Raw genomic sequence first — 17,339 nt, 5'->3', positions numbered from 1 at the left:
GCCTGTGTAAATTACGTATGTTTGTAAGCCATTCCAGAACCCATACGTGAAAAAGATGTAAGCTCCAATAAGGTGGTAATGGTGGAGTGGCGCTTCATGAGGCCATGCTGGCAGGTTGATATTATTGAACTACGATAGTATTGCTGGTGTTAAATATGTGTAGTGATAAATTTTTCAAAAAGCTTTGGAATTGCTGACAATTTAGAGATGCCTCTATAATTTGCAGCGTCAGATTTGTTCCTTTTTTTATGCAGCGGAATAATAAAAGATTCCTTCCACATAAGGGGAAAGATCGAAGTTTCCAACGAGTTAAAAAAGTTTAAGAAGCGGTTTGCACAGAGCCTCAACGCAGTTCTTAAGAACACAGCCTGGTACTCCATCAGGGCCTGGCGAATACACAGGCTGACCATAAAATCCGATAACACACCACTTTGATTGAAGGATGGGCAAAATATAAGAATGGCTGATTGGATATTATAAGTGTTAGGCTGGCTGAACTGCTGTTGGTGAATACGTTGCTTGAAAAAACTGTGCAAAGAAATCGGCCATTGCCTGATCAGTGTTCGCATACGAGTTATCAAACATAAGAGGAGGAAAAGGTACATGTTTGCGCAATGTTAAAAAACTGCTTCGGATCCTGAGTAATCTGAATCCGGCAGCAGCCAATATTTAATTCCTATAACATTCATAAATGTTTATTTAAAAGTCTACTCATGACGTTTTTTAAATTTAATAGGTGCTTTGTATACCAAGGTGGATTTTTTAATTATTTAATATTCCATGATTATTTATTATTTAATTATTAAATTATTTTTATTTCAATATTTAACCCTCTAAGACGTAAGAAATGGCAAAATGGCAAACCGGGTTCGGTATAACTATTTGTATTGTGCGATTCATTCGTATACGCATACCGGTTTGAGATCCACAGCGGTGCAGGTGATAATGTGGTCTTACCTGGTCACCCAGATCTTGGTGCTTCAGCCAACATTGTATGGCGCTTAAAAAAAGCCGTAGAAAGATTTTAGAATCGCATAACTTACTTTGAAATTTGTATATATCTTTGCCGTTGATGGTTTATCTAAGAGCGATAGGTATTTATAGCCTTGGCACCGTGCGAGGAAACCGCATCCCCTATTGCAAACTATCAAACGATATTGCCATCAACAAATTGCCAAGGAGTTTTTCGACTGAGTACGTTGGGTCCTCATATGGTGTCGATATAACAAATGTACTCTAAAGTTACATTCGAAAAAACAAACCCTCGTGAAGGAACTGCAAAGGCTTCTCGCTTTGACAGAAAGGCTAAACGATACATTTCAATGATTGTCCCCAAATTGTGCATGAGTATAATGCTCACATGGGCGACGTAGATCTCATGTACGGCCTAATGGGACGCTATCATATCAGAGCAAAAACTAGGGTTGCCGCAACACGTATTTTTATCACCTAATTGATATTATACCTAAACCATTTCCCACATTGGTTGGATCGAAACAGTGGAAAAGAAGTTGCAATCACTGTAAAACTTCAAAAATGCAATGCATATGCAGGAAATGAAGTCTTTATTTATGATGCACAACGAATAAAAACTGTTTTGTAGAACAGCATAAGAAAAAATAAAATAAATATTCATTACTTGAAAAAGTTGTTTTTTCCCTCAAAGCCCCAAGCGTGCCTTCAGGCCCGCTTACCTTTCTTCTCACCTTACAGGTGAACCGAAGACTATACGATATTTTTAAGCATATATTTGAGCTTAGAAGCATTCATTCACTTAAAAAAAATGTATTTGAATAATTTTTTTGAAGTGAAACTTCTTATACGACGCCGGAAAATGTTGCGTTAAACGTTTAACGCTCCAGTGGAGGAAGAATAGCGTTGAACGCTTAACGCAACTCGGAAGGAGAAGAGGAAAAGAGAAAGATAGAGTGCGAGAGAGAGAGAGAGTGAATGAGAGTAAGGTATCGCCAGGCGCATGCGCTGCTATGGCGATACACGTAGCGCGTAACAGCTGCCTAGACTAATATTAGTGCCTATGCGTGAGTGCATCAAGCGTCCTATGTGTCGAAAATTCTTTTTCTTATTCTTATCTCGTATTTTGTTATTAAAGTGTTTCCCATAATTAATTCGTGTTCTATATAATATTGACGCACTACTTGTAGTATTAGTACAGTGAATAGTGATTCAAACAAACAATAAAATGAGTGACAGTGAAAATACGCATAACACAGCGGATTCCAGGTTATGTGGTGGTACGTTTCTCTTGAATATTTCAATTGTCCATAACAGATGCACCTTGTGGATCATATCATCTTGAAATTAATATCAATTGGATTGGCAAAAATTTTAATGGTTTGATTTTGAATTGATTTTACAGCGGAAAAAGACAGTGCAGCCGGTGTTTTAAGAGGAGGGAACAGAGCACAATATTATCGTGAATACCGAGCACGAAAGAAAGCTTGGACTTCCAAAGCTTGGAACTTGGACTTTGCTTTATAATAAATTTATAAAATGTGAATTGAAGAAAGTGTTGGTCACTCCACCTTATTTTTATCCTTTCCCTCCCGCTATTTTTCTTTTATACGAAATAATATGAATTTTTTGGAATATCGCTAAGAAGTTTCACTTCTTTCGCGCGTAGGGACTCCACGCAGACAATTTTTTTTATTATTTTGGAAAGTAGTCTTAGAGGGTTAAGTACCTTGAGCCAATGTACCAGGGAAACGATAAAGAGAGCTTAAATAGAGCGATTAGTGAGTTAGTAAAAATCCAAAGAATAGAGATGAAATCTCTATTGAGCGAAAGTAAGTAAACAACACATAATATAAAAAAGGGGATAATTAACGAATTAATTAATTTACCTCCAAATATTTCACTGCACACGCTAAGCGGTACTGAGCATTAGGGTGGGTCGAATTCCAACAAGTTGTTCAAATCGAATTCTAATAGTGCGGAAAACTTGCTACGGAATACTACAAGCATTTTGCAAAAAAAAATTTTGAAATCGGTCAATATCTTCTGTTCGCGCATCGCACTTAAAGTTTCGAAAAATTTTCGAAAATACCGAATTTTCAAAACTTCTTAAAAGTACGATTTAGTCGCAATTTTCCAAAGTTTTACTTATTATTATATTTATTTTGAATCATTTAAAAGGTTTTTTCGTAATTAGGTAAATCAATAGTGGTTTTAAGAATTTAAAATAAATAAGTTTTTAGTACAAATTTCATGCATTACGATTGTTTTTCACGCTCAGCTTTCCCCAGGATCAACGACGAGGGCGTAGTGAAAAATCTGATCCCATTTTTTTAATTGCTATTTTTTTATTTGTTTTTAATGATTTTTTTTTATTTTTTTAATGATTTATATATATTTTTTTTGATTTTTTTTAGATTTTTAAAAATTTTGTTTTGTTGTTTTTTTTTAATTTTCTTTCGATTCTCGATACTTGCCAAAACGTCTTTTAAAAGTAGTTGATCCTGTAATTCAACACAATGCTTATTTCGCGCATCCTGAAAATTTGCTTTTGTCTATGCTCACAGATGAAAATCTTAATGTACGTAAGATCGGGTTGCAAAGAATTTTAAAAGCCAGAGAGAAGACTCCTACTGCGGAGACTTCAGTGCGCTCGTTCCTTTTGCCAAAACTAAACTTTAATGCCACTAAGTACTATGAAATGATCGACTGGTCTTCTACAGTAGTATCACCTCCTCCAGTACTTAGGAATGTGTCAAATGCAGTTTTGGTATCTTCCATTGATAACCAACTATCAATCGGTCAAAGCAACTTGCTAAGCTTTCCATGCCACACTCAAGCAGTAGAGCGAACTGTTAAGCTTGTTACTGAAGCGTCGAAGAAGGTATGTGGTTATCACAATAGGGATGGTTACATACGCTCAACTTTATATTCTCGTTGCAGTTTGCCTAAATTTGAGAACAAGTCCCAGTATACTACAGACAAATAAAACAAAATCGAAAAACAAAAAGAAAATTTTAAAAAAAGCAACAAAAAAATTCTTAAAAATCTAAAAAAAATCAAAAAAAATATATAAATCATTAAAAAAATAAAAAAAATCATTAAAAACAAATAAAAAAAATAGCAATAAAAAAAATGGGATCAGATTTTTCACTACGTCCTCGTCGTTGATCCTGGGGAAAGCTGAGCGTGAAAAACAATCGTAATGCATGAAATTTGTACTAAAAACTTATTTATTTTAAATTCTTAAAACCACTATTGATTTACCTAATTACGAAAAAAACTTTTAAATGATTCAAAATAAATATAATAATAAGTAAAACTTTGGAAAATTGCGACTAAATCGTATTTTTAAGAAGTTTTGAAAATTCGGTATTTTCGAAAATTTTTCGAAACTTTAAGTGCGATGCGCAAACAGAAGATATTGACCGATTTCAAAATTTTTTTTTGCAACTATTAGAATTCGATATGAACAACTTGTTGGAATTCGACCCACCCTACTGAGCATGAACATTTTTTTATACACACCTCAGGGACGAACGGTTTGGACGAATAAGAACAATTAGAAATTCATTACATTTATCGCTGAATTATGTTAAACATTATTCGTAAATGTGTTAAATTTTGTCACATTTCTTGGTTAAGAATTGTCTTAGACCCCTACATTCGTCGTAAAATTCACTAAGAATTCTTATGAATTTTTATGTCCGATTATAGTGAAAAACAAAAAGAAAAGCTAACTTCACGCGGAACTGAAGTTACTATACCCTTGTTGTTTAGTAGCAGCTTATATTATTAGATCAATTTTATATAAATAATATGTTCGACTAAGCCTCAAGCACCTTTAAAAATATCAAGGTTGTGTGATTCCCGATCGTTCAGTTATATTGCAGGTATAGGATATAGTCGGCCGATCTGTGAAATTTGGTAGAATTTGGTCAGAGATGTCTCATTGCGTTGCACACTGCGTTAATTTTGATCAAAATTATAATACTCTTTGCATGGGTATAAAAATATAAACGCCCTTATGCAGTTTTGTGCATGTTCTTGTTGGCTATCGGAATCTGATAACATGCACTTACTAGATTGAGCATGGTAAGCATGGATTTATTGGTGATTTACCCAGCCACTGAGATTTGCAATAAGCACGGTCTCTGTTATGGATTCGGAAATCACAGTTCGGGATCGGACGTAATAAAATTTCGAAAATGAATACGTTGAGTTGGAGCATTGGTGTGTTCGACAATGGCTGCCTTGATTTATTTCATGCTCTCAAATCCTCCAGATTTCGACTCTTCGGCCGTTATTAGGTCACTACAGTCGAAAAAACTGAACGCCGTTGTTAATGACGTCTGATCCCTTCTTTGCCAGATGCAAAAAGGCGGCTTCTACCTATCAAGTCTAGCTAACTGCCAGTGCTATGGAAGCTAGCACCATCTGTGGAACATCTTCCAAATGACGTGCTTATTTACAAAAATTTGATTTCCAAAAAAATATGGATCGCGTTAATGGGAAATTTCAGTCTAATTTTTCTCGTATTTCCTTCATTTTACAGTCACAATACTAACCTGTTATACATAAGCACATCCGGTTTCCATAATCGATGAGGTGGAATTCTTAAGTCTCGAACTCCACCAAACTCACTGGAATTCCACCGAAGATTCATATCATTCCACTCCTAAAAATAATACGGAGGTATAGTTTAAATAGCACAGAAAATATATTTGAAAATGAATATTTTAATGAATTATTGTCTTTAGTAAAAAATAAAATTAAATTAAATCCAGAATCCTGCCCAACCGGGCGCTGCCGCATAACGAATGGCGAATTGTGGGGATAGATCCGAGATAGTGTAAGCGAGCAGTATGATAAAGTAAAATATCACGACGATTGCAGTCCGAAAGTAATACCATAAAGGGATCATGTTTGACATTTGTCGAACTATAATGGGTAAGGAGTAGCGGAAGGAAGTTTCTAGTCCCTCTACTTGGAACGTTAAATTTTAAGCGTTTAAATAAATTCTGGCCGTCTTTATTAAGATGACCATTAATAAGATGCCAAATACACGGCCTTAAGAACCTTAAGAAGATCCAGAACAATAAACCACTTTAATCAAAGGATGGGCCAAATTGTAGCGTGCGCCTTCCAAAATGCAGGTCAATAATTTCCGTTACCTTATTCATTTGATAGATGCGATTTCACAGGTAGATGCAAAGCTCGCCCACCCATTCATGAACGGGCCAAAGTACTTAAACCTCCGTTAGGTTGGGAAGTTTTGCTAAAGCATGAGAATGGCTGGACAGATCGACGTTCTTAGCATCTATTCGGAAATTTTTTTAAGTAAAGAAGATCCTGTGTAGTAAAGGCGATTTAGCCAGAAATTAGAAACTCATAAGGTGACACACAATATTTAACCCTCTAAGCCAAATCTGCCTGAAAGCACGTATCACGGTTTTGGCCTTAACAAATAAATTAAGAACTTCTCAATCGTTTAAATAATTTTTGGCGGTTGATAAAAAGATTATTAGTCTCTTTGAAGAGATCCGAAGCAAAATAAATACGTTCCTTCAGTCATTCTTAAGCCTTAGAGGGTTAAATAGTTCAAGCATCCAACATGACCAATCCTTTGCCAGCATGTAATTATGTTGATTCTGACCAAGTGCAGCCTGATATGCTTTCCGTGTAGAATTCGGCCCCGCATCGGACGTCGGACACAGCTGCATTGACCGGTAGAGCAAGCCCCACGAAATCAATTAAACTCCGTCGTGGTGAATTTTGACCTTTCTTTGGATCGCTGATAATATGACATAACCAGAAGGTAGTGAAAACCGAAACCCAGTAACAACATGCAGTTCGTTCATAATTTCGATCAGGTTGTACCATAGTACAAGAGCCAGTGCGAGGCTTCCAGCAATTCCACACAATCCAAAGTTCTGGCTCAGGCAGTTTCAGAAGGACACTGGAATCTCAGCAGAAGGCATAAATTAAGCTCAATTTAGATGTCGGTAAGATCAATGATCGAACAATTAAATCTTTAAATCTCAGAAAGTTCGTTTCTTTCGTAAGGCTGACTTCACGAAATTAAATAAGTTAATTTTGGAATTTGATTGGTCTGATTTACTGATTTGATTGGTTACTGATTTACTTATGAGTAGACTTTTAAACAAACATAGATTATCTGGCTGTACAGTTAGTTATTCAAGATACTTAGTAGCTCGGTCCAATTTCACCGTGCATAACGCAGAATGTTATAGGAGTTATATTCGCCGCTGCAGGATTCAGTTTACTCAGGATCCGAAGCAGTTTTATAACTTTGTAAACACTAAGCGTAAACATGTATCTTTTCCCCCACTGCACAGGGGGGATCTCTTTGCACAGTTTTTTCAAACTACCTATTCACCTAGCAGCAGTTTAGCTCAGCCTTACACTTATAATATCCAATCAGCCAACCTTATATTTTGCCCATCTTTCGATCAAAGTGGTGTGTTATCGGATCTTCTTAAGGTTAAGCCCGTGTATTCGCCAGGCCCTGATGGAGTACCAGGCTGTGTTCTGAAGTACTGCGCCGAGGCACTGTGCAAACCGCTTGTTAAACTCTTTAATCTATCGCTGGAAACTTCGATCTTTCCCCTTATGTGGAAGGAATCCTTCATTATTCCGCTGCATAAAAAAGGGAAAAAATCCGACGCTGCTAATTATAGAGGCATCTCTAAATTGTCAGCAATTCCAAAGCTTTTTGAAAAACTTATCACTCCACATTTGCAACACCTATGTAGTTCAATAATAACTCCGTGCCAGCATGGCTTCATGAATCGCCGCTCCACCACTACCAACTTATTGGAGCTAACATCTTTTATCACGGATGGCTTCCGGAATGGCTTACAAACAGACGTCATATACACTGACTTCAGTAAAGCATTTGACTCTGTTAACCATTCGCTTCTTATAAGTAAACTCAGTCTTTTGGGATTCCCAACTGATCTTCTTATGTGGATTTCGAGCTACTTATCAGGGAGAACCCAACGTGTTTTCTTTAAAGATGTTACCTCGCGTAGTCCGCGCCACATCGGGGGTGCCCCAAGGAAGCCATCTTGGACCCCTACTTTTTACTCTGTTTATTAACGACTTGCCCCTTGCCTTAACTAATTCACTTGTACGTATGTACGCTGATGACGTTAAGCTATGCCTTCAGTATAAATTCACTAGCGCTCAGTCTAGACTTCAATCCGATTTGGATAAACTTCAAAATTGGTGCTTAGCAAATAACCTAAAGCTTAATGGATCGAAATGTAAACTTATGTCTTTTTACCGATCTAGTCCTCACCAGGCTATGTACTTTCTCTATGGGAACGCCTTAGAACGATTAACTCAGGTTAACGATCTAGGTGTCCTATTAGATTTGAAACTTAAATTTACCGACCATGTATCTACCATGGTTAATAAAGCTATGGGTGTGCTTGGTTTTATTAAAAGATGGTCAAAAGAATTTAATGACCCGTACATAACTAAAACGTTATATACATCACTGGTCCGTCCGATTCTTGAGTATGGATCGTGTGTCTGGAGTCCTCAATATGGAGTACACCAAGATCACATTGAATCTGTACAAAAAAACTTCCTTTCTTTTGCTCTTAGGGGACTTAATTGGGATGCAAATCTTTACCTCCCCTCTTATCATAGTAGACTTTTACTAATCAACTTACCATCATTAACAAATCGTAGAACGATGCTGGGTGTCATGTTTTTATATAATCTTATTTATGGAAATATAGACAGCCAGCATTTACTAACACGCTTAAATTTTAACATTCCTAGTAGATGGACCAGAAACTTTCGTCCTCTGCTCCTCAGCCATTTTAGTTCGACATATGCCCAACACGATCCGTTCAGGGTATTATGTTCGGACTACAATGGTCTCTACCACATCTTGTCACTTTGCCCTACTAACAATCTTAAATCGCTTATATTAACCGCCTTATCTGTGCAACACTCTTCCTCGTGATATCTTTCTCCAAATCCTCGCTTATCTATCTCGGATCTATTCCCGCGATTCCAGCCGTACGTTACGCGGCAGCGTCCCTCGGTCGGTTGGACGGGAGGTGGGCTGTACGTATGCAGTGGGAACCGCGCAAAAAAAAAAAAAAAACAAGAAAGGAAAGCTAACTTCGGGCGGAGCCGAAGTTTATATACCCTTGCAGTTCAGTCGCAGTCCGCTAGGTGGCGCCACGCATCTTAAATTATTAGATATGTAGCGGATCGTATATAGTCGGCCGATCCTTATGAAATTTGGCATATTGAATTATTTTTCCCAAAATATAATCTGTATAAAATCCCATCTTTCTAACTTAAAAAACACCAAAGTTATGCCAATTTCTATCGTTCTATGACAGCTATAGGATATAGTCGGCCGATCCTTATGAAATTTTGCACACAAGATATTTTGGTCAAATATAACATGTGTGGAGAGTCCCAACCCTCTAACTTAAAAAACACCAAAGTTATGGCATTTCCGATCAATCCGTTATATGGCAGCTATAGGAAATAGTCGACCGATCCCGGCCGTTCCGACTTATATACTGCCTGCAAAGGAAAGAAGGGTGTGTGCAAAGTTTCAACTCGATAGCTTTAAAACTGAGAGACTAGTTTGCGTAGAAACGGACAGACGGACAGACGGACATGCTCATATCGACTCAGGAGGTGATCCTGATCAAGAATATATATACTTTATAGGGTCGGAGATGTCTCCTTCACTGCGTTGCACACTTTTGACCAAAATTATAATACCCTCTGCAAGGGTATAAAAATGAGGTCGTACAACAAGACGAAGAATACAAACAGGCTTGCAGCTCACCGCAGTCGCATCAGCACTAAGCCAACAAGAACAAGGATTAAACGAGAAACGGGTTAGAGTATTCGTAGTTAATTATGCAGTGACCACTTCATAACCCCATTCACAAGAAACAAGCCGAGCAGTTTTAAAATTAGATGTCAAGACCTACAACAAGACCCAACAAGTCAGCAATAAGATTGGTTTACCGGGATCTTAATTTGATATAGCTGAAGGAGCTAATGACCTGTAGCTCTCGATAACTGAGACAACTTAGGCAGAGGGAGCAACCGGATCCGATGCAATCTATACCTTGTTACATTATTATTGAGACCGACTACGATAGGAAAATTCATATATATTAATAATAATGTAAACCCAAACTGGGGGCTGACAGGGAGGAACAGTGATCATAATAAAGGCAGCTCCAAGCATTGACTTCACCGTCTTGTTGCTCTTCACAGAAGAATCACTACAGTACATCAAACTTCCTCTGCGTGTTGTTCCGTCATTCCAGGACCGCAAGCAGAACCTTGTTCAAATCGACGCTCCTCTGGGTGCTGCCCCATTCTAAGATCCCCAGCACGACGTTTTATCGGCACGAGAACCCACAGCAATCCCTTCTTCGAACGCACATCGGACGTTTCGGACAAATATAAGCATTTTTATACTTTTGGTCTATAGACTAGTTCTTCCCCGAGTTCAAGGTTATCGTGACGCGTACATATCGCCCACGGACGAAAGATTCTTAATAGGAACGGTTAATAAGTTTTGATTTCGGGTCCGGTTCCTACCGTTACTGCCGTGAGTTCAAGTACGATGATTGTAGCCGCATAAAGTTTTTTGAACGAAGTCTGAATATAATAGTTTCTACCGCATTGTTTTTATTTTCTAATTGGATTTCCTTGTTTCATTGTAGGTTATTTTTGTTAATTCTATTGCTAATTATATAATTAGATCCAAACCCTTTAGTTAGCATATATGTGCTAGAGTCACCACCGGTTGCCATGTTTCATTTTCCAAAACTATTCATAATAAACTTTATTTCACTTTCTTGTTTTCAAGAGATGTTTCTGGGTTTAGTTAGATACGTTTGTGAGGAAAATGAATTGCCCACACACCTAGGTAGCGCTGCCGATCCTAGAAGGAGCAGAAGAAAGCGGAGACAGCGTGAAACGTAACAGTCCTCGGAGGCAGCCGTGTTCAGAAAGTGCGGTGGGGAGGTCCTTAGAGAAGCAGTGTGGTCGGGCGAGAAATAGCGATGCAAGGATGAAAAGCGGTGCGGATTGAGGTGATCTCTAGGGGCTATTGGATAAAGCTCCTTGAATTGTGGGCGCGTGTAATTACGTTGGGGGTTGTGTAATTTCGTTGACGTTTGTAGATAGCCATGAATTTTGGAAAATATAAGATTAAAAACTCCTTTTTAATTAAAAAAATATTTTTTAACTAAGTACAATAATTACAATAAAATAACTTCGATTTTCCCTTAAATCCAAAATTAAAACATGGTATAATCTACTGCTTCCAATAAAAAAAAATCATTCATAGAAAAAATTTTCGGAAAAAGTCATAGAAGACCAACAATTTATGTAGAAAATCGGAGATTTCCACTTTGGATTGCCATTTTTTAATTTTAGTTGATGTACATCAGTGGTGGGCAAGCTCTCATTTTCCATAACTCGCGAGTATAGGGCTAGAAATTGAGAGCCCAAGCTTTACAAATGCTGCTGACACTCTGCGTTGCATAGAGCTAAATATGAGGCGAAAATCGAAAGTTACTTTAAAATTATATGTTGACCATCATTTGAAGGAATCTAAACATATAAACCGCATTAAAATATTGAACATTTAGGTTAGGTTAGGTTAGACGACTGGCGGTCTACTTCTGAGGAGGGGACCACCGCATTGAGACCGCATTCGGTCCCTTTTGATACCGTGGGCCGTATCTAAACACCCTGATACCCTGAAGATGCTCGACAGTTTCTTCCTCTTCTTCGTCCCTGCAGCTACGGCAGTAATCATTGTGGGGTGAATTTATTTGCCTAGAATGTGTTACCACTAGCCAGTTCTCAGTGATGACTCTTATAGCTGTGCTGATGCGGGTTCTATCCATCCTGAGTAGTTGTTATGTTTTTATTTTTAAGATTTTGGACCAGAGTTGGCGGGCCAGCCGGCAGTTGGGGACGTCCCAGCTGAGCTGGTTTTCTCTCTCGTTGGCTTCTTCCAAGTTGGAGCTTGTATGAGGCTATTGGTACACTAGTACCCTCGAGTTCTCCCTGGAGAGGTGTGGTGGTGCCTAAGCGCGCCAAATCGTCTGCTTTGTTGTTGCCTGTGATGTCCCTGTGACCTGGGACCCAGATGAGGCTTAAATCATACTGGTTTGCCATCTCATGGAGAAATGATTTACAGTCCGAGACTATTTTTGAGATGCTGGTGACCAGGCTGATTGATTTTATAGCCCCTAGGCTATCACTGTATACGTTGACTCCTTTTTGTGTGGAGTTTTGTATGTTTAGGTATTTTAGTGCTTCCCTTCCCCTATCGCTTCCGCTTAAAATACGCTGCAGTAATTGGGTAGTCTAAAAGAGGCTCTCATGCCTGGTTTTTCGGAGTATATTCCTCCTCCTACTCTATTGTTTAGTTTGGAGCCATCAGTATAGAAGCTTAGTGCGTCCTCTGCGCCTGGGATTTTGTCTCCCCATTCCTCTTTATTAGGAATGAGGGTCAGGAAAGGTGTTTGTGAAGATGAGTGGATCGTTTATTAGGATGGGGGACTGGCCCTTGTTATGGTGGCTACATTGCTCCATTGATTTCCCTTAGGCTGATTGCCGCTACTTTCGTTTCGTGGATGGTAGTGTATCGCTGATGCATAGTGCTGCTGAGGCCTTCCTTTTTTAGGGCTGGCCACCATACCAGCACTTCGTACAGTAGTAAGGGTCTGGCAGTGTAGAGCCAGCTTACGATATAGGGGGACATGCCCCACTTGATTCCTATGACTTATTTTGCAGGTAAAGAGGCCTTTAACAGCCTTTTTTTACCTTTTTTTTAATGATGGAGTTCCAGTTTATTTTTCTATCTAAAATAAGTCCTCGGTATTTCCATTCGGCTAGGATTTGCAATTTTCCTCTCATAAAATCGAGGAGCATCTGTGGGTATTTTCCTGTGAACAGGATTTCGATGTCGTCCATGTATGCCACTATCCTGCAGCCTCCCTCTACCATCTTCAATAGAGTTGGTAGAGAGAGTCTACCATCTTCCATAGGAGAGGGAAGAGGACTCCGCCTTGCCTCTACTGATGGCCCTTGTTAAAGAAGATGTGTCTAGTGAGGACGTCACTATTCTGTTGGTTAGCATCTAATCAATTAGTCCCACCAGGTGGTTATTTACCCAAAGAGTCCTCAGGGTGCTTTTTATGGTGTTTCTTCTATGTCCAGAAAGGCTAGCAGGGCGTATTCCTTCAGAGTAAAGGCTTTCTCTAATTTGGAAATGCATGGTGGACTAACCCATTTTTTTTGAGCATGCTGTGCGTTAGACATATATATGGTTGGGGTTGAGTGTAGATCTTAGGTATAGGCCTATGACTCTTTTTGGCGTCTTAAATAGAAAGGATAATAGTCTGATTAGTCTGAAATTTATTGGGTTCGTATGGCTTGCCCACTTTTGGTAGGAAGACGATTCGCGATTAGAGTCACTGATATTGAGTTTTGCCTAGTGCAAGGGATCTATTAAAGATATTTAGGATCCAGGAGTCTCTTGCTTGTTTGATTTGTACAGGTATTTTCTCGTCTGGACAGATTTATAGAGCTTGAAACTGTGTATTGTCCAGTATAGGGTTTTCTGTTCAATATCAAGTTTAAAGTTTGTGGGAGGGGCATTTATATTGGGCGGCGCGTCCGCTTCCGGGGTGCATCCTCGAAAATGGGTTCCTAGCAGTGTAGCTAGAGATTTCTCACTTGCATTGGTCCAAGTGCTATCTTCTTTTTTGAGATAGCTTAGAGTTGTGGCTGTTTGGGATAGAATTTTTCTACGCCTCGCAACTTGGGCTTCGATTTTCGGATGGCTTTTTTTATAGGAGACCAAAGAGACCTTGTTCGGTCCAGAGTGTTAAGACTTCGCACGGTTTGAGGATAGTCAGGTGGCTTTGGTGCAATGTTGTTTTAAAGGATTTGGTAATACTTGGCCCAGTTGGTTTTTTTATGGTTTTGCTGGTTCTGTGTTTTCAAATTTAAGGTTTAAATTTAGGTGTGTAAAATTAAGGTGTTTCTATGTACTTGTGGTCGGGGAAAGAGTGTTTCTCTAGAACCTTCCAGAGAGTTACGTGGCTAAGTATCTGTTTTGATACAAGCGTGAGGTCAATGGATTCCATGCGATTTGATATAATTAAGGTGGGGTCATGTCCCTCATTGCAAAGGAATGGGTTTGACCTGTGAATAAAATTCAAAAGAGACTCACCACGGTCGTTTGTGTTGGAGCTCGCCGATTGTGAGTGGTGAGCGTTGGAGTCACATCCTATATAGAGGCCTATGTTGAGCCTTTCGCTGTCCTGTGCTAGCTTTTCGACTAGCTCGTCATAGGCCATGTAGGACGACAATACCCGGATTGGAGTCGTCTGGCACTCCACGGTAGCTGCCGCCATGTCTGCAGCGCTATTATTATGCAGCAAAAATATGCTATGGTGCTTTTTAGCTAAGATGCAGGCTTAGATTTTACCTTTAGTGTTAGCTACTAGTAGCTTATAATCCATGGTCGCTAGTCCAGAAACCGTACCCCTTGCTTCCTTATGGTTCCTGGACTAGGACTATGTCGGATCAATCCCCGGCCAGGTGGAGCAGCAGTGCAGCTGAGGCTTCCTTACAATGGTGGACGTTTATTTGCAGTATGCGTAAGAACATCTGACAGCTTTCCCTGCACTATTGTGATCTCCGCCTCTTCGTCACCAAAGATATCTTTGTCGAAAACCCGACTAGTAGCCATCCTGCGTAGCAGAGACGCATCTGTGCTGTAGCCGTCCTTGATATCTGAGGCCTCTAGCTCTGAGGCCAGTAACTCCTAAATAGTGGCTTCATTTGCTCCAAAGTTAAGCTCTCCATGAGCAGACTCTAAGGAAGCTAAACTTTCCTTATTGATGATAAAGACCGCCTGATTTTTCGGTCCTTTTATCTCCTCAACCTTTGCCACACGCCAGTCCGAAGTGGGAAAATGTGGGTCACACCTTTGCAGCAAAGTAAGGATCTGGCTTGGTTCCTTTATGGAGGCCGGGATCCAGATCTTCACTCTGGGTCTACAAGAGACGTCTCACCAGTTTAGCGCAAGAATCTTAACGCCCTCGTATACCACTTCTAGCTCGTCTACCGACGTCTTGTATAGCACTGCGGACCTCTCATCGTCGCACTATATCCTATAGCTGCCATATAACTGAACGATCGGAAATGGTCTTTTCTATTTTTATACCCTTGCAGAGGGTATTATAATTTTGGTCAAAAGTGTGCAACGCAGTGAAGGAGACATCTCCGACCCTATAAAGTATATATATTCTTGATCAGGATCACCTCCTGAGTCCATATAAACATGTCCGTCTGTCCGTCTGTCCGTCTCACCGTCTGTCCGTCTGTCTGTTTCTACGCAAACTAGTCTCTCAATTTTAGATCTATCGAGTTGAAACTTTGCACACATCCTTCTTTTGTTTGTAGGCAGTAAATAAGGAACGGCCGGGATCGGTTGACTATATCCTGTAGCTGCCATATAACTGATTGATCAATAACTTTGGTGTTTCTTAAGTTAAAGGGTTGGGACTTTCCAGACATGTAATATTTTGGTTAAACTATTTTATTTTATAAGGATCGGCCGACTATATCCTATATTTGTCATAGAACGATCGAAATTGGCATAACTTTAATGTTTTTCAAGTTAGAAGGATGGGATTTGGTACAGATTCCATTTTTGAAAAAATTATCTGCCGAATTTCATAAGGATCGGCCGACTATATCCTATAGCTGGAATATAACTGAACGATCGGAATTGGAATTACTTTGGTGTCTTTTAAGCTAGAATGATGGGACTTTCTACGGATTCCATTTTGGACAATCTTATTTGTTCTGCCAAATTTCATCAGGATCGGCCGACTATATTCTATAGCGGCCATATGACTGAACGATCGGAAATGGCACAACCTTAACTGCAAGGGTATATCAACTTCGGCTCCGCCCGAAGTTAGATTTGCTCAGCAGCCTACATAAAGTCTCTATGGGCACGCCTTAGAATGATAAGCCCAAGTTTACGATCTGGGAGTCCTATTAGATTTGAAATTTAAATTGCCGAGCAAATATCCATCATAGTTATTAAAGAAAAGGGTTTGTTCGGTTTCCTCAAAAGGTGGAAAAAAGAATTTGTTGAACCCTACAAACAAAAAATGTTATTGTCAGAAGAAGAAAATGCAACAGCAACAGCAAAATCCAATATATAATAAAAGTCAGAAACACTCAGAACACAATCACCAGGGTCACCATCAGGGCCAAGACGTATCGACTAACCGATACACAACCAACACACACCCGAAGCCGTCCTACATTAGAGCCCCACAACCCATTTCATACATAAGGCTTCACTCATCCTGACCTCAGCGTGCGGCTCCCAACCCAGAGAAGCTAACTTATAATACACATAAGTCAGGTGCTTTCCATGAACGGAATTTGAAAATCGTCTACTCAAGCTTCCTAACCATAACGCACCATTTTTTAAGCACGCCCTCAAGGATCGTGCTGACTTTTTTAAGGGCGCCACACGTTCAAGGGCGCAACTCCTAAGCTTAGTCACGCTGTCGCCCGCCGTAGCGGGTATACGGCCTTTCCATGGTGGACCGACCGCTTGTCCTCCCGTCGTTCGCCGATCACCGTTCCGGGTTGGTGCCAATACACACACCCTCCCAAAGCTTGTGCCCAGCAGGACGTGTGGTTTTGGTGCCTGGAGCCGAATCGGCTTACGGTTCCCTCCGTTTGGAGTCACGTGCTCCAGCTGACACTCTCCTGCCGCTGTTTCTGTAGTCGTTGTTCTCCTGTCGTCGCCGCTGCTCCTGTCGCCTATTCTGTCGCTATAGGAAAGGGAAGCTGAATGTAGTTGCAGATGCACTTCCCGCCAGCCGATAATAGAAAAGTTGAGGAGTGCCACAACAAGCGAAGACGTGGAATGCATATGGATATGCGCACTGAAGAGGAAAATACGGGAAAACCCACAGAAATTTCCAGAGTACATAGAAGAGGCAGGCCTGGTTTACCGACACGTTCCATATAGAACCGAAAGCTAAGAAGTGGCATCATGGAAGCTGTGTGTGCCGATGGATATGAGGCAGCAGGTGCTGAGGGAGAACAACGACGCACCGACAGCGGGACAACTAGGCGGAAGAAAAACAATTGCAAAAATAGTAGCAAGGTGCTTCTAGCAAGGGATGCAAAGGGAAATAAAGAAGTATGTCAGAAAGTGCGAAACATGCATGGGGTATAAACCGAGTCAGATGCAGACCCCGAAAATTGGCGACACAGTGTGG

At 40.0% G+C, this 17,339-nt stretch overlaps 2 protein-coding genes across 3 annotated transcripts in view; one reads left to right on the top strand and one right to left on the bottom strand.

The window, feature by feature from the left end:
* The window catches only part of LOC6504327 (neuronal acetylcholine receptor subunit alpha-7), a 577,668-nt gene that overhangs the window by 216,837 nt on the left and 343,492 nt on the right, over window positions 1-17,339 (bottom strand). The window contains exon 4 of the mRNA XM_032455973.2: window positions 5,541-5,650. Coding sequence (XP_032311864.2) covers window positions 5,541-5,650 — 110 coding nt within the window. The remainder of the gene's footprint in view (window positions 1-5,540; window positions 5,651-17,339) is intronic.
* On the top strand, window positions 3,442-3,948 carry LOC26514908. 2 transcript variants are annotated; one of them, XR_006507630.1, is made up of 3 exons: window positions 3,442-3,553; window positions 3,699-3,856; window positions 3,916-3,948. XR_006507630.1 is itself a non-coding variant. In XM_014903825.2 (2 exons), the coding sequence occupies exons 1-2, from the start codon at window positions 3,530-3,532 to the stop codon at window positions 3,922-3,924; spliced, it is 336 nt and encodes a 111-aa protein (XP_014759311.2). In that variant the 5' UTR covers window positions 3,442-3,529; the 3' UTR covers window positions 3,925-3,948. The 2 variants fall into 2 exon arrangements, 1 of the variants encoding a protein (XP_014759311.2); XM_014903825.2 differs by having other exon boundaries at window positions 3,442-3,856.

Source organism: Drosophila ananassae, chromosome XL (assembly GCF_017639315.1).
Source record: "Drosophila ananassae strain 14024-0371.13 chromosome XL, ASM1763931v2, whole genome shotgun sequence".
Classification (NCBI taxonomy): domain Eukaryota; kingdom Metazoa; phylum Arthropoda; class Insecta; order Diptera; family Drosophilidae; genus Drosophila; species Drosophila ananassae.
The sequence above is the reverse complement of the archived record's forward strand: the minus strand, read 5'-3'. Positions and strand labels throughout refer to the sequence as shown.

Coding starts and splice junctions, on each gene's coding strand:
- LOC26514908 (XM_014903825.2), top strand. CDS start 3,530: ATGCTCACAGATGAAAATCTTAATGTACGTAAGATCGGGTTGCAAAGA.